The 24850-nt window shown below is 47.2% G+C and overlaps 1 protein-coding gene across 1 annotated transcript; it reads left to right on the top strand.

Moving 5' to 3' along the window:
• The first annotated feature begins 716 nt into the window (after positions 1–716).
• LOC140724404 (von Willebrand factor D and EGF domain-containing protein-like) lies at positions 717–24127 on the top strand. Its single transcript, XM_073038852.1, has 9 exons — positions 717–823; positions 3041–3189; positions 3768–3817; positions 7710–7857; positions 8180–8256; positions 9979–10143; positions 22319–22414; positions 23266–23361; positions 23976–24127. Exons 1-9 carry the CDS (start codon positions 818–820, stop codon positions 24125–24127), a joined length of 939 nt encoding a protein of 312 aa, XP_072894953.1. The 5' UTR covers positions 717–817.
• Positions 24128–24850: the final 723 nt, after the last annotated feature.

Here is a 24850-nt window from a genome sequence, read left to right as displayed (position 1 = left end):
TCCCTCACCATTGAGCACATCGACAAGGAGCGTTGGCACAAAAAAACCCAGCATCCATCACCAGTGACCCCCATCCAGACCGTGCTCGCTTCTCACTGCTTCCATTGGGCAGGAGGTACAGGAGCCTTGGGTCTCACACCACCAGGTCAAGAATAGTTATTACCCTTCAATCATCAGACTGCTGGTCCAGTGAGGATAACTTCACTCACCTCAATACTAACCTTATTCCACAACCTATGGAGTCACTTTCAATGACTCTACATCTCATGTTCTCAGTGTTATTTATTTATCTATCTGTCTTTTTACAATGCCTTGAAAAAGTATTCAGGCCCTAACACCTTGTTCATAAAAATGAGTGTTGCAGCCAGTGATTTTGACCAATTTAACTGAGAATTTTTATTTGTGAACCACATGCTCCTTGTTTTTGCAGTGGAGCCAGAAAAAAAAACAGGGAAAATTGTAAAGCATGGAAAAGTAAGAATTCAAAAACTGAAATATCAGCAGTTCCAAAATATTCACCCCCCCCCCTTTGTTCTGTGCAGAAGAGGCCAGGCTGACTCGAGGGATTTGGAGTGAGGTCGAGGCAGTTTTGGGGCGTGCAGAGTGGAGAAAAGTTGGATCAACAAGCCCAGCATAAATCCATCCCAAAGAAGAAGTGTTCTAACTGGAGGCTGAGGCTGACAAGGGAAGTCGAAGAAAGCATAAAAGCAAAAGAGAGGGCATGGATCGCAAAATCAGTGTGAGGCTGAAAGACTGGGAAGCCGATGAAAACCAACAGAAGGCAACTTAAAAAGCAATAAGGAGAGAAATGTGAAATATGAAGGTAAGCTATCCAATTAAAGTGGATACAAAAGTTTTATCAGATATATAAAGAGTAAAAGAGACGGGAGAGTGGAGATTGGACCAGTGGAAAACCGCTGAACAGGTTCTAATGGGGACAAAAATAGTGGATGAATTTTCAAGTATTTGTGTCAGTCTTCACTGTGGAAGTCAGGATGCCAGAAATTCAAGAGAGTCAGTGTGCAGAAGAGAGTGTGGGTGCCTCAAATGCCATTCATAAATTTGCCGATTCCACAACTATTGTTGGCAGCGGTTCAGATGATGATGAGGAGGTGTACAGGAGTGGGATAGATCAGCTGGTTGTGTGGTGTCAAAACAACAACCTTGCATTTAACGTCAGTAGGACCAGGGAATTGACTGCCGACTTTCGCAAGGGGAAGTCAAGGGAACACACACCAGTCTTCAATGAGGGTTCAGCAGTGGAAAGGGTGAGCAGTTTCAAGTACCTGGGTGTCAACACCTCTGAAGGTCTCTCCTGGGCCCAACATTAATGGAATTACAAAGAAGGCACGACAGTGGCTGTATTTAAGAGCTTGAGGAGACTTGATTTGTCACCAAAGACTCACAAATTTCTACAGAGGTACGGCAGAGAGCATTCTAACTGGTTCATCACTGTCCAGAATGGAGGGGATACTGTACAGGATCAGAAAAAGCCACAGAAAGTTCCAAACTCGGACAGTAATTCATAGGCCAGTTCATCTGACTTCAGTGGTTGGTAAGATGTTGGAGTCCATTACTAACGATGAGGTTTTGGGGAACTTGAAGGCACATGAAAAAATAGGCCGTAGTCTGCCTGGTTTCCTTAGGGGAAATCTTGCCTGAGAAAGCTCTGAAATTCTTTGAGAAAATTACAGGCAGGAGAGAGAGAAAAGAGAGTCAGTGGATGTTGTTTACTTGGATTTTCAGTCGGCCTTTGACAAGGTACTGCACATGAGGCTGTTGAACAAGATAAGAGCCCAGGGAAGATACTAACATGATGGAGGATTGGCTGACTGGCAGGAGGAAATGAGTGGGAATAAACGGGCCTTTTCTGGTCGGCTCCTGGTGAGTCGTGATGTTTGGTGTTGGGACTGCTTTTTTTCACATGAAACATCAGTGATTTTGATAACAGAATTGATAGCTTTGTGAAAAGTTTGAGGATGATACTAAGTTAAGTAGAGGGGCATGTAGTGTTGAGGAAGCAGGGTCTGCAGAAAGACTCAGACAGATTAGGAGAATGGGTAAAGAAGTGTCAGATGGAATACAGTGTAGGGAAGTGTATGGTCATAGACTTCGTTAGAAAGAATAAAAATGTAGAGTAATTTCTAAACGGGGAGAAAACTCAGAAATCAGAGAAGAGTCTCAGAACACCACAACACAGAAACAGGACTTTCTGTCCATCTAGTCCATGCTGAACTATTAACCTGCCTCGTCCAATCGACCTCCACCCAGACCAGAACCCTCTGTACCCCTCCGACCCTCGTACAATCCACATTTCTCTTGAATGTTGAAATCGAACGTGCATCCACCTCTTCTGCTGGCAGCTTGTTCCACGCTCTCGCCTCTCTCTCAGTGAAGAAGATCCCCCTCGTGTTCCCCTGAAACAGTTCAGGCTCTGTTTACATTTACCCTCTCCATAATATTGTATTGTGAGGGGTATGGATAGGCCTCTGTCACATCTCCCCTCATTCTCCTACACTCTGGGGAATAAAGTCATAACCTGTTCAACCTTTCCCTGTAACTCAGGTCCTCAAGTCCTGGTAACATCCTTGTAAATTTTCTCTTGTTCTAGTCTCCCCCAGTTTACACACGCTATCTATACCCCTCATCAGTGTGTTTACCTTTATTCCCCAGAGAGTAGGAGAATGATAAGAGATTTGATAAAGTCAAAACCTGCACTACCTTCCCTGTAACCTGACAAGGGTTTATTCTGTGTCCACACCCCCTCTAATGTCTGCTGTCCATTACAGACGATCTACACCTTCCACTCCACAATACTGACCCATTATATACCTGGCGACAGTAATCCTGTGACTATTTCCTCTCTAGCACCTGTGTCCATCCCTGTCCCTCTGCTCAATACTGACCCATCACTGTGGTTGTTAGAGGAAGCTCACTGACTGGGAACAATAGGCTCTTCATTGCAGAGTCTCAGGATAGATGATGTTTGTTTGCTTTGCATACTTTTTCAAAACATACATCAACTGTTTCCACTTCCCAGTTCTGGTTTCATTGCTTCGAGAAGCCGGTGCGGAAGGTAGTCATTGACCTGTCGCTGCGTCTGACACCACTCACAGCAGAGAGTGAGGAGGTTGTAGGTGGTCCCGTCTCCCTTCAGTTCACACAGCAACACCTCATCGGGAGTCGCACGTGAGTAGACATCCCCAAAACTGATTGAATCTGGAAATTTGTCTTGTGCTCTGTGTTTTTATGTCTCTGCTGGAGAGAGAGTGAGAGCGAGAGAATAAATAAATGAAGGTAGATGGAGCTCCTCTGTCTCATCCATCTGTGAGGTTTCAGAAAGGGATTTCTCATCTGTGTCTGGGACTTCGTCGTGGAGATCTCATGTGGGGACACTGAGGGGGAGTGGGATCTCACTGTATGTGGGGACAGTGAGGGGGAAAGGGAGATCTCACTGTATGTGTGATCCCAGTGAGGGAGAGAAAGAGAGATCTCACCTTCCATGGGAACTCTGGGGTATCTCGTCTCTGTGGGTTTTCACTGAGGGAGGTTTCATCTCTGTCTTTGCTGTCTCAGTAAGGGAGTGAGTGAGGTCTCACTGAGAGAGATCCCACCTCTGTCCGTGGGGTCTCAGTGAGGGAGTGATGAATCTATCCCACTATAGATGGATATCCCTTTCGATCCTCAGTTCCCATCCCCATTTACACCTTGTTCTCAGCCCCAATGTGTCATTTCTCACTGAGTTAATTCCAGTCTTTCATTTCCAGAATGTCACCAGCTGAACTGAGGGTTGTGCTGCTGATCCTGGGTTTTCTGGGTGAGTAATGTCTTGTAGGGACAAACTGCGTGCTGTGTACAGTAAGAGGAAGTAGATATTATTTATTGTAGATGAGCAGAGACAGACTGTATTTAATGGGGGAAAAGTACTGAAGGGACCTCGGAAACACTATGAATCCAATTTGACACTGGGACACACGGCATTAGGGCTGGTGATCAGAAACGTCCAGATACCCGTTTTGGTAAAACAACAGTAGGGAGTGGAGGGAGTTGGGGAGGCAGAGAGGTTTCAGCAGATAATTTCAGGCTTGAAGACTGAGGAGAAGGCATGGCTGGAAATGCAGTGATTACACTCCCAGAGGCTGGGACTGGAGGAAGTGTTGAGAGGCTGGAGGAGATTACACTGGGAGGAAGTGGTGAGGCTATGTTGGGATGTGAAAGCAAAGTTGGGTTGTATGTTACTTAACCAGATTAGTGATCACAGAGATGGTGGGTGAAGGGGCCTCAGGACAATTTCAGGCATAACTGGCAAAGTTTATGGAGAGCAGAGGGCAGGAGTGGGAAGTGGCTGAAGGTGTGAATGAGATACGGACTGTGACGGGGTGGAGCTAGGTGACAGTACAGAGGTGAGCATCACAGTTGGGTATCGATTTCTCCTTCCAGTAATTTTATTTCCCTTCCACTTCACTCTTCTACTATTCCCCAATCTGGTCTCTTACCACATTGCCTCATCTGCCTATCACCACCCCTGCTGCCTCACCTCCTACAGTTTCGCCCATGGTTCACTCTCCTTTTGGAGTCATAGAACACTACAGCATAGAAACAGGCTCTTTGGCCCATCTAGTCCATGCTGAACTAATATTCTGCATCGTCCATCTTGTATCAGATTCCTTATTTTCCGGAGCATTGTACAATAGATGGTCAAAATGATGTCTCAGGAGTTTTGTACAATAGATGGTCAAGATGGTGCCTGGGGAGTGTTGTACAATAGATGGTCAAGATGGTGTCTGGGGAGTGTTGTACAATAGATGGTCAAGATGGTGCCTGGGGAGTGTTGTACAATCGATGGTCAAGATGGTGTCTGGGGAGTGTTGGACAATAGATGGTCAAGATGGTGTCTGGGGAGTGTTGTACAATAGATGGTCAAGATGGTGTCTGGGGAGTGTTGTACAATAGATGGTCAAGATGGTGTCTGGGGAGTGTTGGACAATAGATGGTCAATATGATGTCTGGGGAGTGTTGTACAATCGATGGTCAAGATAATGTCTGGGGACTGTTGTACAATAGCTGGTCAAGATGGTGTCTGGGGATTGTTGTACAATAGATGGTCAAGATGGTGTCTGGGGAGTGTTGTACAATAGATGGTCAAAATGGTGTCTGGGGAATGTTGTACAATAGATGGTCAAGATGGTGTCTGGGGAGTGTTGGACAATAGATGGTCAAGATGGTGCCTGGGGAGTGTTGTACAATCGATGGTCAAGATGGTGTCTGGGGAGTGTTGTACAATAGATGGTCAAGATGTTGTCTGGGGTATGTTGTACAATAGATGGTCAAGATGGTTCCTATTTTTTTTACAAAATTCCTTTATTACAAATATCAGTGCTATACAATATCTACAAAACAGTGACTAACACAATTACTTCACAACAAATAGACAATATACTTTACACTAAAATGTTGCTATATCTATCAATGATGGCATTTACACCCTGTGGAGAGCAACGGTCCCGGAACGCCTGTAAGGACTCTGTGGCCTGCGCGTGTTCCTTTTCATTATTCACCCGAGTACTAACATACCCACTAAACATTGCCAGGCAATCTGCCCGGGGAGATCCTCCCACCACCCGTTTCAAAGACCCTCAGATGGCTGATTTCGCCAGCCCCAGGAGCAAGTTAACAAGGACATCCTCATCGCTCCATGCCCCCCTCCTTACTGGATGACCATGTATAAATATGGTGGGGCTAAAATGCAAAAAGAAGGCAAGAAACAGCCCACGCAAATACGCAGAAATGGGCTGCAGCCTCGCACACTCCAGGTACATGTGGTACACGGCCTCCTCCAGCCCACAGAAGTGACATGCCGGTGGGAGATCTGTCTACAATCTAAAGAACTTATTGCAGGGCACCGCTCTAAGCACCCTGCACCCCAGATCCCGCTGGTGCACGGGAAGAACCCCATTGTAAAGGGACTTCCAGTGGGGACCCTACTCACCTCCACGTGGAAAGACCGACCACCATGGCGTGTCGGGATGGTGGACAAGGGCAAGGAAGTGCAGGGTGTGGAGCAGCAGCCCATACAAATACCTCCTATTTGCATCCCTGAATGGGATTGTGGGTGTCGAGGAGAGATGGCTCAAGTTGTGTGGACACGGCTCTCAGAGAAGATTGCGGGGCCTGGGAAGTGTTGTACAATAGATGGTCAAGATGGCGCCTGGGGAGTGTTGTACAATAGATGGTCAAGATTGTGTCTGGGGAGTGTTGTACAATAGATGGTCAAGGTGGTGTCTGGGGAGTGTTGTATAATAGATGGTCAAGATGTGTCTGTGGAGTGTTGTACAATAGATGGTCAAGATGGTGTCTGGGGAGTGTTGTACAATAGATGGTCAAGGTGGTGTCTGGGGAGTGTTGTATAATAGATGGTCAAGATGTGTCTGTGGAGTGTTGTACAATAGATGGTCAAGATGACGCCTGGGGAGTGTTGTACAATAGATGGTCAAGATGGAGTCTGGGGAGTGTTGTACAATAGATGGTCAAGATGGTGTCTATGGAGTGTTGTACAATAGATGGTCAAGGTGGTGTCTGGGGAGTGTTGTATAATAGATGGTCAAGATGTGTCTGTGGAGTGTTGTACAATAGATGGTCAAGATGACGCCTGGGGAGTGTTGTACAATAGATGGTCAAGATGGAGTCTGGGGAGTGTTGTACAATCGATGGTCAAGATGGTGTCTGGGGAGTGTTGTACAATAGATGGTCAAGATGGTGTCTATGGAGTGTTGTACAATAAGTGGTCACTTTCATCCTGGAAATATTAGCCACTTCCATCCAAGGAAAAAAAAATCGTTGTTCCGTGCACCCACCACTCTCTGTGTGTAAGAAAAAAAGGAGAAAAACGTTAGCTTCGAAAATTATGGCCCCTGGTATTAGCCACATCCATCCTGGGAAATAAATAGCTGGCTGTCCATTCGATCCATTCCTCTTCCCATCCTTCACACCTTTATCAAGTCCCCTCTCATCCTCCTTCACTCCAGTGATAAAAGCCTGAGCACACTCTCGAAAGCTTCCACATCCTTCCTATAATGAGGTGAGCAGAACCACCCAACCCAGTCTGCCCTGGCACACATGGGGAGCACAGAAACATTGTAAAGGCCACGGTGGGGAGGAAGCAAATGTGGAAGAGTGAAGGAGAATGGAGGGGTAGGAGGGGAAAGACTGAGGTGGAGTGAAGACCATGGGGAGAGGAAGGAGGGTGGGGAGAAGGCATCAGGGGAAGGGAAAGTGCAGGGAGACTGGAGGTGGAGATGGGATCAAGGTCTGGGGTGTGGGGTGAAGCGAGATGACTGGAGGTGGGGGGGAGGGATACTGAGACAGAGCCATGAAGGGGGTGGCGGTGATAGGGACATTTCTAGAAGTTTCCCTCGAAGCCACACACTCCCATGCCATGGAAATACATTGCTGCTCCTTCCGTGTCACTGGGTCAAAACCCCAGAACTCAGGAACATCATTGTGGGTGCCCCACACATCAAGGATCACAGTACCACCACCACCACTTTCTCAAGAGCAACTCTAGTGGGGCAGTTAAACAGTAAATAATAAATATATTGTTACCCAGGGCTTTCTGAGGGTGGAAATGTAGATGGGGGTTGTGGTTGGCAGAGAAAGAGGATGGAGAACGTGAGCTGTACATTAACACTGAACATCGTTCTGTCCCTCAGTCACAGACTCCGCACTCGGTGATCCGTGTGTAACCCACACCATCCTGGATCAGCCCTGGAGGAGCACGGATTGTTCCCACACAGAGTGCACTGGTGGACAATGGATGAGTGATGGGAATCTTACAGTGGGATGGTACAGATTTAACAGGTAAAGTGAGGAGATAATCACTGAGAAACTGGACACAGAAGGGGAATGTAAACAGGGGAACAAGGGGTGTGTGATTGGGAAATGCAGGGAGACTGGGATCATCAGTGACTACACTGAGGTGGGGAGTAAATACAGGGAAGGGGAGATCCCACATTGTCAGGGTAGAGACAAGGGGGAGGTACCACAGAGAAGGAATTCCCAGGATTCGGGGTTTTCTATTGACCAGAGACAGGGTACGGACAGGGTGAGTGTAATTTCCAATGTCTCTCTGAGTGAATAAACTCCCTCAGATCAGAGACTGACTCTCTGATTGTTGTTTCAGTTCCGGAGGATGGAAGATTCCGGAGACGGTCGTTCCACAGGGTGGCTGTTCCGGGGAGACCCCAGGCTGGTTAAATGGTAAGGACAGAGTTTACTTCAGTCATCGGTCATTTTTGATGAGAGTCAAATTTACAACACAGATCTCTTCAGAGGTCTGTGAACATTGACACAGGATCTCTGCACAGGATCCTAGCATGGACACTGAACCCCATCTCACCGAGAGGTCTCCCCACAGTCACTCAGACCGCTCTACGGTCCTGTATCGTCATGGAGTCCGGTGGAGGAGTGACAACTTCCTGGAGTTGGGTTACAGAACTGATCTGCCCACTGACCCCATTCTGGTTATGACCCGGAGGAGTTTCAACAACCCCAGACTCATTTCAGTGTTGGGGCAATCTCCAGGGAGTTGGAGAAGTCTGCAGACATCATCGTTCTCCAATTAGTGGGATAAATTAATGGTTGCTATGGTAACATAGTGGTTAGCGCGTCACTATTACAGCTCGGGGCATCAGAGTTCAGAGTTCAATTCCAGTGTCATCTGTAAGGAGTCTCTGTCCGTCCTCCCCATGGAATGCATGGGTTTTCGCCGGGTTCTCCGGTTTCCTCCCACTGTCCAAAAATGTACTGGGTAGGTAAATGGGTCATTGTTAATTGCCCCATAGTTAGGTTAGGGCTAAATGGGGTTATTGAGGATTGCTGAGTTGGTGTGCCTGAAAGGCCAGAAGCCCCAACTCCATACAGTTCAAATGTGGAGAAAATGTACGGAAACAGGAATAATCCTGGAAACTTCAGTGTGGAACGAGCTGGCTGAGCAAGTGGTGGATGCCATTTTGATTTCAATGTTTAGGTGAAGTTTGGTTGGTACATGGATGGGAGAGATGGACGGCTGTGGTCCGGGTGCAGGTTGATGGGACAAGGCAGTTTAAATGGTTAGCATGGACTAGATGGGCTGAAGGGCCTGTTTCTGTGCTGTAGCTTTCTGTGACTCTCTGACCAGTCAGTCTCACGTCAGTGGTAGTGAAGGCAGTGGAGAGGATTCTTATGGATGGGACTTATGAGCATTGGGAAGACTGTGGGTGAATGAGGGATGGTCAGCATCTCTTTCTGCAGGGCAGGTCATGACTTCTGGACTCGCTTTGAGTTTGTTGAGGAGTTGACGGAGGTGGTTGATGAAGGTAGAGCTGTGGATGTTGTCTTCATGGATTTTAGACCAGATGTTAGCAGAATTAGGCCATTCAGCCCATTGAGTCTGCAACACCATTCCATCATGGCTGATTTACTATCCCTCCAGTTCTATTCTCATGCCTAACCTTTGACACCATCACAAGTCAAAATACCCCTCAACATCCGCTTTACATTTATTATAGACGTGACCTCCACAGCCATTTCTGGCAATGAATTGTACAGGTGTCGCCATCCTCTGGCTGAAGAATTTCATCCTCATCTCTGTTCTAAGTGGAGGTTCTTGTGTTCTGAGGCTGTGCCCTCTGGTCCCAGACTCCCCCACTATAGGAAACATCCTCTCTATGTCCACTCTATCCAGGCCTTTCAATATTCGATAGGTCTCAGTGAGATCCCCCAGACGTTTGACAAAGTCCCTCATTGGAGGCTCATTCAGAAGATGAAGGTGCTGCTGCGGGGAGGGTGGGGTGGAGAGGGAGAGGGCAGCAGCTCAGTGCTGACTGAGGCCGGACCGGACCGTGGGTTGTAAACCACTGATTTACAGTGGGTCCTGATTCACATTCCCCGCTGTACTGTGGGACCGGGTACATTTTACAGTGTTTATAAATCTCATTCCAGGTTCCCATCCCAACGTGGGAGAGGGGGAGGTGACCAGGACCGTCTGTTTCACCTGGGATAAAAACATCTGTTACCAGAGACGGGAGATCAGGGTGAAAAACTGCTCCGGTTACTTTGTGTATTGGCTGTGTCCAACACCCCCGAGTTACGCTGTGTACTGTACAGGTAGGTCACCGTTCCCCAGTGACACAGCGGTGTGGTAGTTGTGGGGAAATTCTGGGACGTCCTGAGTCACCAACACACACCACGGGCTGAGTTTTCCAGTCGGCTGCCCTGCCCGTGGTCTGTGATCACCTTTCCCGTATCCCCCTTCACACCGGGGTCAGAATGAAACTGCCCAGTCTGACCTGTGACAGAGATCATAGAACACAGAACAGTACAGCACAGCACAGGCCCTTCGGCCCACAGTGCTGTGCAGACCTACTCTGAGATCAATCTAAACCTTCCCTCCTACATAACCCTCCATGTTTCTGTCATCCATGTGTCTATGAGTTTGTTAAATACCCCTAATGTATCTGTCTGTCCACACACCCACCCCCCTCTGTGTAAAGAACTTTACCTCTGACATCCACCCTATACTTTCCTCCAGTCACTTTAAAATTACACCCCCTGGTATTAGCCACTTCCTCCCTGGGAAAAAGTCTGGCTGTCCACTTGATCTATTCCTCTTACCATCTTGTACGCCTCCATCAAGTCCTCTCTCATTCTGCTTCACTCCAAAGAGAAAAGCCCTCACTCACTCAACCTCTCCCCAGAAGACCTGCTCTGTAATCCAGACATCATCCTGGTAAATCTATTCTGCACTGCCTCTAAAGCTTCCACATCCTTCCTACAATGAGGTAACCTGAGGTCCCCCCCCCCCCACCGGGCTGGCCAGTCACACATAGGGACCATGCGAAGATTGTAAGGGGGAGAAGGGAGGGGCCATTGAGGAGAAGGGAGGTGTAGGATGGGAATGACTGGGGTGAAGTGTGAAGTGGTGAGGAAGGCGAGTGGTGGGGAGAAAAAAGGAAAGTGAGGAGGAGGGAGGAGGACAATAGAGGAAGTTTGTAGGTGTGGTACGAGATGGGGACTGGAGGGAAGAGGGGTGCTGAGAGGGGGCTGTAGACAGTTATGGGAGTGGTGGAGGGAGAGACAATGGATGCTGGACTGTCCACAGCTCAGGAATTGGTGGGGGGATCATCGAAGGGAATGCTGATCCCCGTGGTCAGTCCCAGAATTTCATCCCAACTCCGAATGACGTGAGTCACCCGTAGTGATGAAGGTTTTGGAGGAGAATCAGTGGTAGGAGAGAGGGACAATGTTTTGGTGATTTTCTTTCTCCCACATCTCTGTTCCTTTATCGGAGACTTGGAGACTTCTCGTAGGGAACAGGTCAAAGGGTCATCGAATGGAGGGGCCACCCAGGAACCGCCCTCTGTTCCATCGGGAGACACATCCTCAGGTCGAAAAGCATGTGACTGGAAGAGGTGGGTGGGTGGGGGGTTCATTCCACACCTTTGTGGTGTACAGGCTCTCGTGAGCTGATTCAGTGGTTATCTGTGTTTCTCAGTGGGATGTGAACGACGGAGTCCGTTCTATCCCCACTGACAATCTCAGGAATACATGAGTTCTCTGGAAAGGGTGATTCACTCATCCGGAATGACCTGCCTTGGATGGAGGCCGGTCTGGAAGAAGATAAGGACATAAGAAATAGGCGCAGGAGTCGGCCATCTGGCCCATCGAGCCTGCCCCGTCATTCAATAAAATCATGGCTGATCTGTCTGTAAACTCAACTCCATCTACCTGCGTTTTTCCCATAACCCTTAATTCCCCCACGAAGTAAAAATCTATCTAACTGTATCTTAAATATATTTAGTGAAGAAGCCTCAACTGCTTCCCTGGGCAGAGAATTCCACAGGTTCACCACTCTTTGGGGAAAAACAGTTTCTCCTCATCTCCGTCCTAAATCTTCTCCCCTGAATCTTGTGGCAATATCCTCTAGTTCTATTCTCACCTACCAATGGAAACAACTTTCCTACTTCTATCTTAATTATCCCTTTGAAAATTTTGTATGTTTCTATCAGATCCCCTCTCATTCTTCTGAATTCCAGAGAGTAAAATCCCAGGTGACTCAATCTCTCCTCATAGGTTAACCCCTTCATCCCTGGAATCAACCTGGTGAACCTCCACTGCACTGCCTCCAAAGCCAGTATATCCTTCCTCCAGTATGGAGACTAGAACTGCACACAGCATTCCGGGTGCGGCCTCACCAGTACCCTGTACAGTTGCAGCATGACCTCCCTGCTCTTGAATTCAATCCCTCTGGGAAAGAAGGTCAACGTTCCGTTTGCCTTCTTAATAACCTGTTATACCTGCAAGCCAGCCTCCTGCGATTAATCAAAAAGCACTCCCAAGTCCCTCTGCACAACAGCATACACCATTTAAATTGATAGATAGATAGATAGATAGATAGATACTTTATTCATCCCCATGGGGAAATTCAACTTTTTTCCAATGTCCCATACACTTGTTGTAGCAAAACTAATTACATACAATACTTAACTCAGTAAAAAATATGATATGCATCTAAATCACTATCTCAAAAAGCATTAATAATAGCTTTTAAAAAGTTCTTAAGTCCTGGCGGTTGAATTGTAAAGCCTAATGGCATTGGGGAGTATTGACCTCTTCATCCTGTCTGAGGAGCATTGCATCGATAGTAACCTGTCGCTGAAACTGCTTCTCAGTCTCTGGATGGTGCTATGTAGAGGATGTTCAGAGTTATCCATAATTGACCGTAGCCTACTCAGCGCCCTTCGCTCAGCTACCGATGTTAAACTCTCCAGTACTTTGCCCACAACAGAGCCCGCCTTCCTTACCAGCTTATTAAGATGTGAGGCGTCCCTCTTCTTAATGCTTCCTCCCCAACACGCCACCACAAAGAAGAGGGCGCTCTCCACAACTGACCTATAGAACATCTTCAGCATCTCACTACAGACATTGAATGACGCCAACCTTCTTAGGAAGTACAGTCGACTCTGTGCCTTCCTGCACAAGGCATCTGTGTTGGCAGTCCAGTCTAGCTTCTCGTCTAACTGTACTCCCAGATAATTGTAGGTCTTAACCTGCTCCACACATTCTCCATTAATGATCACTGGCTCCATATGAGGCCTAGATCTCCTAAAGTCCACCACCATCTCCTTGGTCTTGGTGATATTGAGACGCAGGTAGTTTGAGTTGCACCATATCACAAAGTCCTGTATCAGTTTCCTATACTCCTCCTCCTGTCCATTCCTGACACACCCCACTATGGCCGTGTCATCAGCGAACTTCTGCACATGGCAGGACTCCGAGTTATATTGGAAGTCTGATGTGTACAGGGTGAACAGGACCGGAGAGAGTACGGTTCCCTGCGGCGCCCCTGTGCTGCTGACCACCGTGTCAGACCTACAGTCTCCCAACCGCACATACTGAGGTCTATCTGTCAAGTAGTCCACTATCCAATCCACCATGTGAGAGTCTACTCCCATCTCCGTTAGTTTGTGCCTTAAGATCTTGGGCTGGATGGTGTTAAAGGCACTAGAGAAGTCAAGGAATGTAATCCTCACAGCACAACTGACCCCATCTAGGTGAGAGAGTGATTTGTGCAGCAAATACGTGTTAGCATCCTCCACTCCCACCTTCTCCTTATACGCAAACTGAAGAGGATCCTGGGCGTGCCTGGTTTGTGGCCTCAGATTCTGTATTATCAGCCGCTCCATGGTCTTCATCACGTGCGACGTCAAGGCAACAGGTCTGAAGTCATTCAACTCCTTTGGTTGTGGTTTCTTCGGTACCGGGACAATACAGGATGTTTTCCACTGTCTGGGTACTCTTCTCTGCTCCAGGCTCATGTTGAAGATGCGCTGTAGTGGTTCTCCCAGCTCAGTCGCACAGGCCCTCAGTAATCGTGGGGAAACTCCATCCGGTCCAGCCGCCTTGCTGGTACAGATCTTCCTCAGTTGACCTTCCACCTGTGCAGCCGTAATCCTGGGCGTGGGCAAGGTCTCCTATGAGTGGCTATTTTCCTGTGAGGGAAGTAAGCCTGGTGTGGATCTCTGTGGTGAGGATGAGATTGAGCTGTCGAACCTGTTGAAGAAGTTGTTCAGCTGGTTCGCTTTCTCCACATCTCCTCATCTCCACATCTGCTCTTCTATTATTCCTTCCAAAGTGGATGATCTCGCATTTACCAAGGTAGCATTCCATCTGCCAGACCTTGGCCCACTCACTTAACCTATCTATATCCCTCTGCAGACTCTCCACAGCCTCTGTACAATTTGCTTTTCCACTCAGTTTAGTGTCATCAGCAAATTTTGCTACGCTACACTCAGTCCCCTCTTCGAAATCATCAATGTAAATGGTAAACAGCTGCAGGCCCAGCACTGACCACTGCGACACCCCACTCACCACAGACTGCCAACTGGAGAAACACACAGTTATACCAACTCTCTGCCTTCTATTGGTTAACCAATCCACTATCCATGCCAATACACTTCCTCCAACTCCATGCATCCATATTCTCATAAGTCTTTTGTGCAGCACCTTATCAAACGTCTTCTGGAAATCCAAGTACACAACTTCCACCTGTTCCCCTTTATCCACTGCACTCATTATGTCCTCAAAGAATTGCAGTAAGTTTGTCAAACAGGACCTGCCCTTTCTGAATCCATGCTGCGTCTGTCAAATGGAACCCCTCCTTTCTAAATGTTTTGCTCTTTCTTCCTTAATGACAGCTTCAAGCATTTTCCCGACTACAGATGTTAAGCTAACTAGCCTATAGTTGCCCGTCATTTACCTACATCCTTTTTTAAAAAGTGGCATGGAATTTGCTGTCTTTCAGTCCGCCGGGACCTGCCCAGAGTCTAGACAGTTTTGGTAAGTGATTACCAACATGTCTACTAATACCTCCGCCAATTCCCTCAGCACCCTGGGATGCATCCCATTAGAACCAGGGGACTTATCAACCTTCAGGCCCTCTAGTTTTCTCATCACTATCTCTTTAGTAACAGTGATATTATCTCCCATTTCGTCCATAACATAATTCTTTGGCATATTTGATGTGTCCTCCACCATGAAGACCAACACAAAATTGTCGTTCGATACCTCAGTCATTTCCTTATCACCCAATATCAATTTCCCCTTCTCGTCTTCCAAGGGACCTACGTTCACTTTAGCCACCCTCATCCATTTTATATATTTATAAAAACTTTTGCTATCTGTTTTTATATTTCATGTTAATTCACTTTGATACTCTATCTTTCCTTTCCTTATTTCTCGATCAGTTGTTCGTTGTTGCTTTTTAAAGTTTTCCAATCCTCCAGTCTCCCACTACACTTTGTGACTTCGTACAAATGAGCTTTTAATATGATACTATTTTTTATTTCCTTAGTTATCCAAGACTGGCTGTCCCCACACTTCCTGTCCTTAATTTTGATTGGAATATACTTTTGTTGAGCACTGTGAAAAATCTCTTTGAAAGTATTCCACTGTTCCTCAACTGTCCTACCAAATAGCCTTTGCTCCCAATCCGCATTAACCAACTCCTCCCTCATCCCATCATAGTCTCCCTTGTTCAAGCATAACACACCAGTTTTAGATCTATTTCATCCTTCATGCGAAATTTAATCATACTATGATCACTCTTTCCAAGAGGATCCCTGACTACAAGATCGTTAATCTTACCTGTCTCATTGCACAGGACTAGATCTAAGATAGCATTTTCCCTTGTAGTTCACTAACATGCTTCTCAAGAAAGCCATCATGGATGCATTCTATGAAACCCTCCTCAAGATTTCCATGACCAATCTGATTCACCCAATCTAAAGTTAAAATTCCCCAAGAAATGTGGAGACAGCTGTGTGCAAATGAGTGGAGGCCTGTGACTAGTGGTGTGCCACAGGGATCAGCGCCTTGCTCCATTGCTATTTGTCATCTATATCAATGATCTGGATGATTATGTGGTAAATTGGATCATCAAATTTGCTGATGATACAAAGTTTGGAGGTGTAGTGGACAGTGAGGAAGGTTTTCAAAGCTTGCAGAGGGATTTAGACCAGCGGGAAAAATGGGCTGAAAAATGGCAGATGGAGTTTAATACAAACAAATGTGAGGTATTACTGTTTGGAAGGACAAACCAAGGTAGAACATACAAGGTAAATGGTAGGGCACTGAGGAATGCAGTAGAACAGAGGGATCTGGGAATACAGATACAAAATTCCCTAAAATTGGTGTCACAGATAGATAGGGTAGTAACGAGAGCTTTTGGTACAATGGCCTTTATAAATCAAAGTATTGCCTATAAGACAAACACGAGGAAATCTGCAGATGCTGGAAATTCAAGCAACACACACAAAATGCTGGTGAAACACAGCAGGCCAGGCAGCATGGTGAGGTTGTATAAGGCATTGATGAGGCTGAATTTGGAGTATTGTGTGCAGTTTTGGTCACCAAATTACAGGAAGGATATTAATAAGGTTGAAAGAGTGCAGAGAAGGTTTACAAGGATGTTGCCGGGACTTGAGAAACTGAGTTACAGAGAAAGGTTGAATAGGTTAGGATTTTATTCCCTGGAGCGTAGAAGGATGAGGGGAGACTTGATAGAGGTATATAAAATTATGATGGGTATAGATAGAGTGAATGCAAGCAGGCTTTTTCCACTGAGGCCAGGGGAGGATAAAAACAGAGGACACGGGTTAAGGGTGAAGGTGGAAAAGTTTAAAGAGAACATGGGGGGGGGGTGTTTCTTCACACAGAGAGTGGTGGGAGTGTGGAATGAGCTGCCAAATGAAGTGGGAAATGTGGGCTCACTTTTAACATTTAAGAAAAACTTGGACAGGTGCATGGATGAGAGGTGTATGGAGGGATATGGTCCGGGTGCAGGTCAGTGGGACGAGGCAAAAAAATGGTTCGGCAAAGCCAAGAAGGGCCAAAAGGCCTGTTTCTGTGCTGTAATGTTCTATGGCTCAGTGACAGAGCAGGGGGGCTGAGACCTGGTGCTCAGGGGTGGGGGAAATGAAGTGTCCGGTGGGTGAGGTTTGGAGTAACGTTCAGGCAGGATATTTTCACTATTTGTTTAATTGTTACCACCGCTGTCTGTAAGGAGATTGTACATTCTCCCTGTGACTGTGTCGGTTTCCTCCCACATTACAGAGACGTCTGGGTTAGTAGGTTAATTGGTCACATGGGTGGTGGGGCTCGTGGGGCCGGTTACTGTGCTGAATCTGTAAATAACTGATGGCCCAGTCCATCACGGATAAAGCCCTCCCCATCACTGAGCATATCGACATGGATTCGGAATGAGAAGGCAGCGGGAGAGCACCTAAGGATTTCCAGTGAGAAGACATATCGAGTTCTCGGGGGAAGAGAGAGGCCAGCCTGTGCAGGCAGGTGACGTCAGCCAGTTGAGCGCGAACAGTTTATAAAGAAGGCAGCCATACCCAGCGGGCAGCGGAGTGAAAGGGCTTTGGCTCAACGGGCTTCGGCGGTAATGTGACGAGACGAGGCAGTTGTTAATTGCTAAAGGAGGTAGTATGTGTGAGGCCAGTTTTCTGTGGTCGGTGTCAGCTGTGGGAGTTCCTGGAGACTCCCAGCATCCCGGACGGCCACATTTGCACCTGGTACATTGAGATGCAACTCCTAAGGGACTGTGTTAGGGAACTGGAGCTGCAGCTCGATGACCTTCGTCTGGTCAGGGAGAGTGAGGAGGTGATAGGGAGGAGTTACAGACAGGTGGTCACTCCGGGGCCACGGGGAACAGAGAAATGGGTCACAGTTAGGAGAGGGAAGGGGAAGAGTCAGGTACTAGAGAGTAGCCCTGTGGCTGTACCCCTTGACAATAAGTACTCCTGTTTGAGTACTGTTGTGGGCGGACAGCCTACCTGGGGGAAGCAACAGTGGCCATGCCTCTGGCACAGAGTCCGGGCCTGTGGCTCAGATGGGTAGGGAAAAGAAGAGGAAGGCAGCAGTGATAGGGGACTCTATAGTCAGGGGGTCTGACAGGCGATTCTGTGGACACAGGAAAGAAACTCGGATGGTAGTTTGCCTCCCAGGTGTCAGGGTCCGGGATGTTTCTGATCGTGTCCAAGATATCCTGCGGTGGGAGGGAGAACAGCCAGAGGTCGTGGTACATATAGTACCAATGACATAGGGAGGTCCTGAAAGAAGGCTACAGGGAGTTAGGAAGGAAGTTGAAAAGCAGGACCTCAAAGGTGGTAATCTCCGGATTACTGCCTGTGCCACGCGACAGTGAATATAGGAATAGAATGAGGTGGAGGATAAATGCGTGGCTGAAGGAATGGAGCAGGGTGCAGGGATTCGGATTTCTGGATCATTGGGACCTCTTTTGGGGAGGGTGTGACCTGTACAAAAAGGACGGGTTGCACTTGAATCCCGGGGGACCAATATCCTGGCAGGTAGGTTTGTTAGAGCTGTTGGGGAGGGTTTAAACTAGTTTGGCTGGGGGTGGGAATCAGAATGTGAGCGCAGGGATTAAGGTAGAAGGACATGGGCATGTTGCTGAGAGTTCTGAGTTGATGAGGAAGGATAGACAGGGGACAGAACATAATTGTAGCCAGTTAAAGGGGTTGAAATGTGTCTATTTCAATGCTAGGAGTATTAGGAACAAGGAGGATGAACTTAGAGCATGGATTAGTACGTGGAATTACAATGTTGTGGCCATTACTGAAACTTGGTTGGATGAAGGGCAGGATTGGATGATGAAGGGCCCGGGGTTCAGGTGTTTTAAAAAGAATAGGATGGGGGGGGGGTAGAAAAGGTGGGGGAGTGGCTTTGCTGGTCAGGGATAGTATCACAGCTATAGAAAGGGAGGATGCTGCAGAAGGAGCGTGCACGGAGTCAGTCTGGGTGGAAGTCAGAAATAGGAAGGGATCAATCACTGTGCTGGGAGTAGTCTATAGGCCCCCAAAGAGCCCTTGGGACACCGAGGAGCAGATAAGCAGGTAGATTTTATAATGGTGCAGGATATACAGGGTAGTAGTTATGAGTGATTTCAACTTCCCTCATATTGACTGGCACCTCCTGAGTGCAAGGGGGATAGATGGGGCTGAATTTGTCAGGTGTGTTCAAGAAGGATTCCTGACACAGTATGTGGACCGGCCAACGAGAGGAGAGGCTATACTGGATCTAGTTCTGGGTAATGAACCTGGTCAGGTGACAGACCTCTTGGTGGGGGAGCATTTTGGTGAGAGTGACCACAACTCCCTAAGATTCAGCAAAGCTATGAAAAGGGATAAAATCAGACAAAATGTTAAAGTGCTTGACTGGGGAAGGGCTAAAATTGAAGGGATGAGGCAGGAACTAGCAAGAGTAAATTGGAAACAGATGTTCAAAGGGGAAAGCACAGAAGTAATGTGGGAGAAGTTTAGGCACCACTTGAGCTGGGTTCAGGATAGGTTTGTCCCACTGAGGCAAGGAAAAAATGGTAGGAAAAGGGAACCGTGGCTGACGAAACATGTGAGGCAACTCGTCAAGAGGAAAAAGGAAGCATATGTTAGATATAAGAAGCAGGAAGTAGGAGGGGCTTATGTGAAATATAGTGTAGCCAGGAAGGAGCTAAAGAAAGGACTTAGGAGAGCTCGAACGGGGCATGAGAAGGCCTTGGTATGTAGGATTAAGGAGAACCCCAAGGCATTCTATGTGTATGTGAAGAATAGGAGGATGACGAGAATGAAGGTGAGACTGCTAAAGGATAAAGAGGGCAACATGTGCCTGGAGGCGGAGGAGGTTGGGGAGGTCCTAAATGAATACTTTGCTTCAGTATTCACAAATGAAAATGATCTCGATCAGGATGAGGTCAAAGTAGAGCAGGCCTGTGTGCTGGACAATGTGGAGATTAAGGAAGAAGACGTGCTGGATCTCCTTAAAAGCATTAAGATTGATAAATCCCCAGGGCCGGATATGATACACCCCAGGGTGTTGTGGGAATTGAGAGAAGAGATCACAGGAGCATTAGCTATGATCTTTGAATCCTCTTTGGCTACAGGGGAAGTGCCGGAGGACTGGAGAATGGCAAATGTAGTTCCCTTGTTTAAAAAAGGTAATAGGGAGAAACCTGGGAACGATAGACCGGTGAGTTTTACGTCGGTGGTCTGCAAATTATTGGAAAGGATTCTTAAGGATAGGATCTACGAGCATTTAGAGAAGTACAGTCTACTCATGGATAGTCAACATGGCGTTGTGAAGGGAAGATCGTGCCTCACGAGCCTGATTGAGTTTTTGAAGAAGTAGCAAAAGAAATTGATGAGGGTAGGGCAGTAGATGTGGTCTACATGGACTTTAGCAAAGCATTTGACAAGGTCCCTCATGAAAGACTCATCCAGAAAGTCATGAGGCATGGGATAAGTGGAACCTTGGCTATTTGGATAAAAAATTGGCTTAAAGGAAGAAAGCAGAGGGTAGTTGTGGAAGGAAAGTATTCTGTCTGGAGGTCGGTGACTAGTGGAGTGCGGCAGGGATCTGTCCTGGGACCCCTGCTATTTGTGATTTCTATAAATGACCTGGATGTAGAGGCGGAAGGATAGGTGAGTAAGTTTGTGGATGACACGAAGATTGGAGGAGTTGTGGATGCAGCTGTAGGTTGTTGAAGGTTACAAGAGGATATGGACAGGCTGCAGAGTTGGGCAGAGAAATGGCAGATGGAGTTCAATCTGGACAAGTGTGAGGTGATGCATTTTGGAAGGACAAACCAGAAGACTGAGTACAGGATTAATGGTCAGTTACTTAAGAGTGTGGATGAACAAAGGGACCTTGGGGTTCAAATCCATACATCCCTCAAGGTCGCTGCACAGGTTGATAGGGTAGTTTAGAAGGCCTATGGGATGCTAGGCTTCATTAACAGGTGGATTGAGTTCAAGAGTAGAAGAGCTCATGTTGCAAATCTACAAATCTCTGGTGAGACCGCACTTAGAGTTTTGTGTTCAAATCTGGTCACCTCATTATAGGAAGGATGTGAAAGCTATGGAAAGGGTACAGAGGAGATTTACCAGGATGTTGTCTGGTTTGGAGAACAAGTCGTATGAAGCAAGGTTAGCAGAGCTGGGACTTTTCTCTTTGGAATGTAGAAGAATGAGAGGGGACTTGATAGAGGTCTACAACATTATGAGAGGCATAGATAGGGTGGATAGTCAGTCCCTGTTTCCCAGGGCACCAATAGCAAACACTAGAGGGCATAGGTACAAAATTAAGGGAGGGAAGTTTAGGAGAGACATCAGGGGTAAGTTTTTTTACACAAAGAGTTGTGAGTGCCTGGAATGACTTGCCAGAGATGGTGGTGGAGGCGCGGATAACTTCACTCACCTCACGCCGGTCAGGAGTCCGATGGTTGTGGGGTGATAAATGTTCCTGAAGCTGGTGGTGTGGGATGTCCTGCTAGGAATATTACCACTGATCAGGGTGAATATAACTAGAGGACATCGATTTATAGTCAGTGGTCAGAGATTCAGGATCAGAATCAGGTTTATTATCACTAATGTATCTTGTGAAATTTGTTGCTTCTTTGGCAAAAGTACAGAGCAAGACATAAAAATATTCCTGTACATTCCAATCAAAAATAAAATAAATGAATCGTGCAGAAAGTGGAATAGTGAGGTCATGTTCATGAGTTCATGGATCGTTCAGAAATCTGACGGTGGAGCGGAAGAAATTGTTCCTTCAGGGTCTTGTACCTCCTCTCTGATGTTGGTAATGAAAGGATGGTGACAGTCTTTAATGGTGGACTCCACTGGAGGTTGGAGAGAGTGGGGTGGGAGGAATGAACAGAGAGGAGTGGAGTGACTGAGTGACACAGGAGGGAGGGGAGGAGTGATGGAGGTGGGAGGGGAGGATGGTCACAGAGAGGAAGGGAGGAATGACAGTGAGGAGTTACACGGTGACTGATGAGACATAGAAACGACCAGAGAGGGATTTGAGTAATTCAGTACATGGACAGAAGGAAATGGGTGAAAACACACAGGAGAGAGGGATGGAGAGACGTGGGATGCTGGAGTGGGAGGAATGAGGCGAGTGATGAGTGTGTCAGGAGAGTCGGGCAATGAGAGTGACGCTCCAACTGGAGGGAAGGAAGGAGAGATTGAAAAGAGAGTGATGCAGACAGAGTGAATGCCGAAAGAGGGAGATGTGAGGAGAGGGATTTGAGAGACAAGGGTAGAGGGATTAAAAAGCAAAGGAGAGGGGAGTGTGTGTATTTCAGAGGACAGAATTTACCTGGACTTGAGCCTCCTGTTCCTGCCATTGAGTTCCTTCCTGATTGAATGTAAAACTTGTTTACTACTTTACCCTTCCTTTGTATTTTTTCTTATTGCAGAACCTCTGTCGGACTCAACTCAGGAACGCCAGGGATCGGTGACTGGAGAGCCTGGTCCAGGGTTGACCACCAGCCCAGCAGGGTCTCTGAGCTCAGGTATTTGTGATGGGGTTTGTGAGGGTCAATGAATAGAACGATCTTTCCCTCCTTTAGTCCTCGATATTCATCTGGACTTTGTCGGAGAGACGTGTCCAGTCACAGACATTTTGGGAGGGAGAGGTGGTGAATAGTGACTAAATGGTTTTGGTTTCTTTTCAAATCAGAGATCTCTTTGTCAAATTCTTGTTCCGTTGGCTACCCATTTTAATTCTACTTACCATTCCATTCTGATATGACTGTCCATGGCCTCTTCTGACTTGATGAGATCACCCCCAGGCTTGAAGAGCAACACCTCATAGTCTGTCAGGGTCTCCACCAACCTGATGGCATGAATATCGATTTCTCTTACATCCAGTAAATTCTTCTCCCTCCCACTTCCCTCTTTTCCCACTCCCATTCTGGCTCTCCTCTCAGCCCTTCCCCTCTCCTCATCTGCCCATCTCCTCCATCTGGACCCCCTCCTCCATCTATTTAATCCATCATCCACTGTCCTGTTTCGTTGGATTTCTCCTTCTTCATTCCTTTACCTCTTCCACATATCACCTCCCAGCTTCTCACATCATCCTGCTCACATTCCCAGACATCTTCTCACAGCCTGGCTTCACCAATCACCTGCCAGCTTGTACACTCTCGGCCTTCATATTCAGATTTCTGCCCGCTTCCCTTCCAGTCCCGAAGAAGTAACTTGGCCCAAAACCTCGACTGTTTATTCTCCTCCAGAGATGCTGATGGACCTTCAGCATTTTCTCTGCATTGTTCCGGAAAAATGCTCGCCTGTACAACTGCTTGACCCTGTTGTGATGTTTAAGGGTCTGCCAATCTCCTGTGTCTCTGTTACTTTGTTCCAGACTTGGAGGCTTCCACATTGGACCAGTCTACAGGATTGTCTACTGGAGAACACACCCAGGAACTGTCCTCTGTCCCAGCGGGAGACACATCCTCAGGTACCAAGTCTCATGTCCGTCTGTGTTCATTCAGTTCCTGTCACTCTGTGAGGTTGAACCTCCCATGGACCAGTTCACCTACTGGATGCACAGTGCATTGTGGGTAGGGGTGTGAATGATGGAGTCAGTGATTCCTCTCTCCTGTCTGTTGGGTTGGGTTTGGTAAGTCATGAAGGATGAGGCTCTGTTGGGGGTTGGAGAGAGTGGGGTGGGAGGAATGAACAGGGAGGGGTGGAGAGACTGAAAGTGACACAGGAGGATAGTCACAAGGAGAGGAGTGTGTGTATTTCAGAGGACAGATTTGACCTCGACTTGAGCCTCCGATTCCTGCCATTGAATTCCTTTCTGCTCTAACATAAAACTTGTTTACTACTTTACCCTCCATCAGGAAGGAGATACTGACAACAGAGTGAGTGTGGAGAGAGGGAGATCTGAGGAGCGGGATTTGAGAGACAATGGTGGAGGTGTTAAAGAGCAAAGGAGAGGGGATTGTGTGTATCTCCGAGGACAGATTTGACCTGAAGCCTCCCATTCCTGCTGCTGAGTTCCTTCCTGATCTGACATAAAACTTCATTGCTAATTTAACCTTCTTTTTTTATATCTTCTTATTACAGATTCCCATTCAGGCACAACTTGGCAACCACAGGGATCAACAACCAGAGAACCTATGCGAGATTTATCCTCCACCCCAGCAGGCTCTTCAAGCTCAGAAGCAGATTCCCAGTCAGGTACAACTCAGGAAACTCTAGTATCAGTGATCGGATAACCGAGTCTGGGTTTGACCACCACCCCAGCAGGGTCTGAAAATGCAGGTATGCATGGTGGGGTCATTGAAGGGAACGATCTTTCACTCCTTCAGTCCTCAATATTCATCTGGGCTTTGATTGAGAGTAGTGACTGGTCACAGACATTCACGAGGGAGAGTTGCTGAACAGGGACTGGATGGTTTTGGTATCGCTTCAGATCAGAGACATCCTTTCCAAATTGTTGTGCCAGTGGCTACCTATTTCAATTCAACTTCCCAATCCCATTCCCACGTGTCTGTCCAAGGCCTCTACCAATGACATGATGAGGCCAAACTCAGATTGCAGGGGCAACACCTCATATTGTATCTGGGTATCCTCCAAACTGACAACATGAACATTGATTTCTCTAACTTCTTTTTCCATTCCCTCTCTGCTCCCCCGTGCTTTACCTCTTCCACATATCACCTCCCAGTTTCTTAAATCACACCCTCCCTCACCCACCTGGCTTCACCTATCACCTGCCAGCTGTATTCCTCCCCACCTCTTTATTCTGGCTTCTTCCCCCTTACTTTCCAGTGTTGATGAAGGGTCTCAGCCCAAAATATTCACTGTTTATTCCCCTCCAGAGATTCAGCCTGACCTGTTGAGTTCTTCCAGCATTTTGTGTGTGTTGCTCTGGATTTTCAGCATCTGCCGAATCTCTCATCTTTATGAATGATTGTCCCTGTTTAATCTCTGCCACT

Source organism: Hemitrygon akajei, unplaced genomic scaffold (assembly GCF_048418815.1).
Source record: "Hemitrygon akajei unplaced genomic scaffold, sHemAka1.3 Scf000206, whole genome shotgun sequence".
In the NCBI taxonomy this organism is placed as follows: domain Eukaryota; kingdom Metazoa; phylum Chordata; class Chondrichthyes; order Myliobatiformes; family Dasyatidae; genus Hemitrygon; species Hemitrygon akajei.
This window is presented reverse-complemented; position numbering and strand designations above follow the sequence as displayed.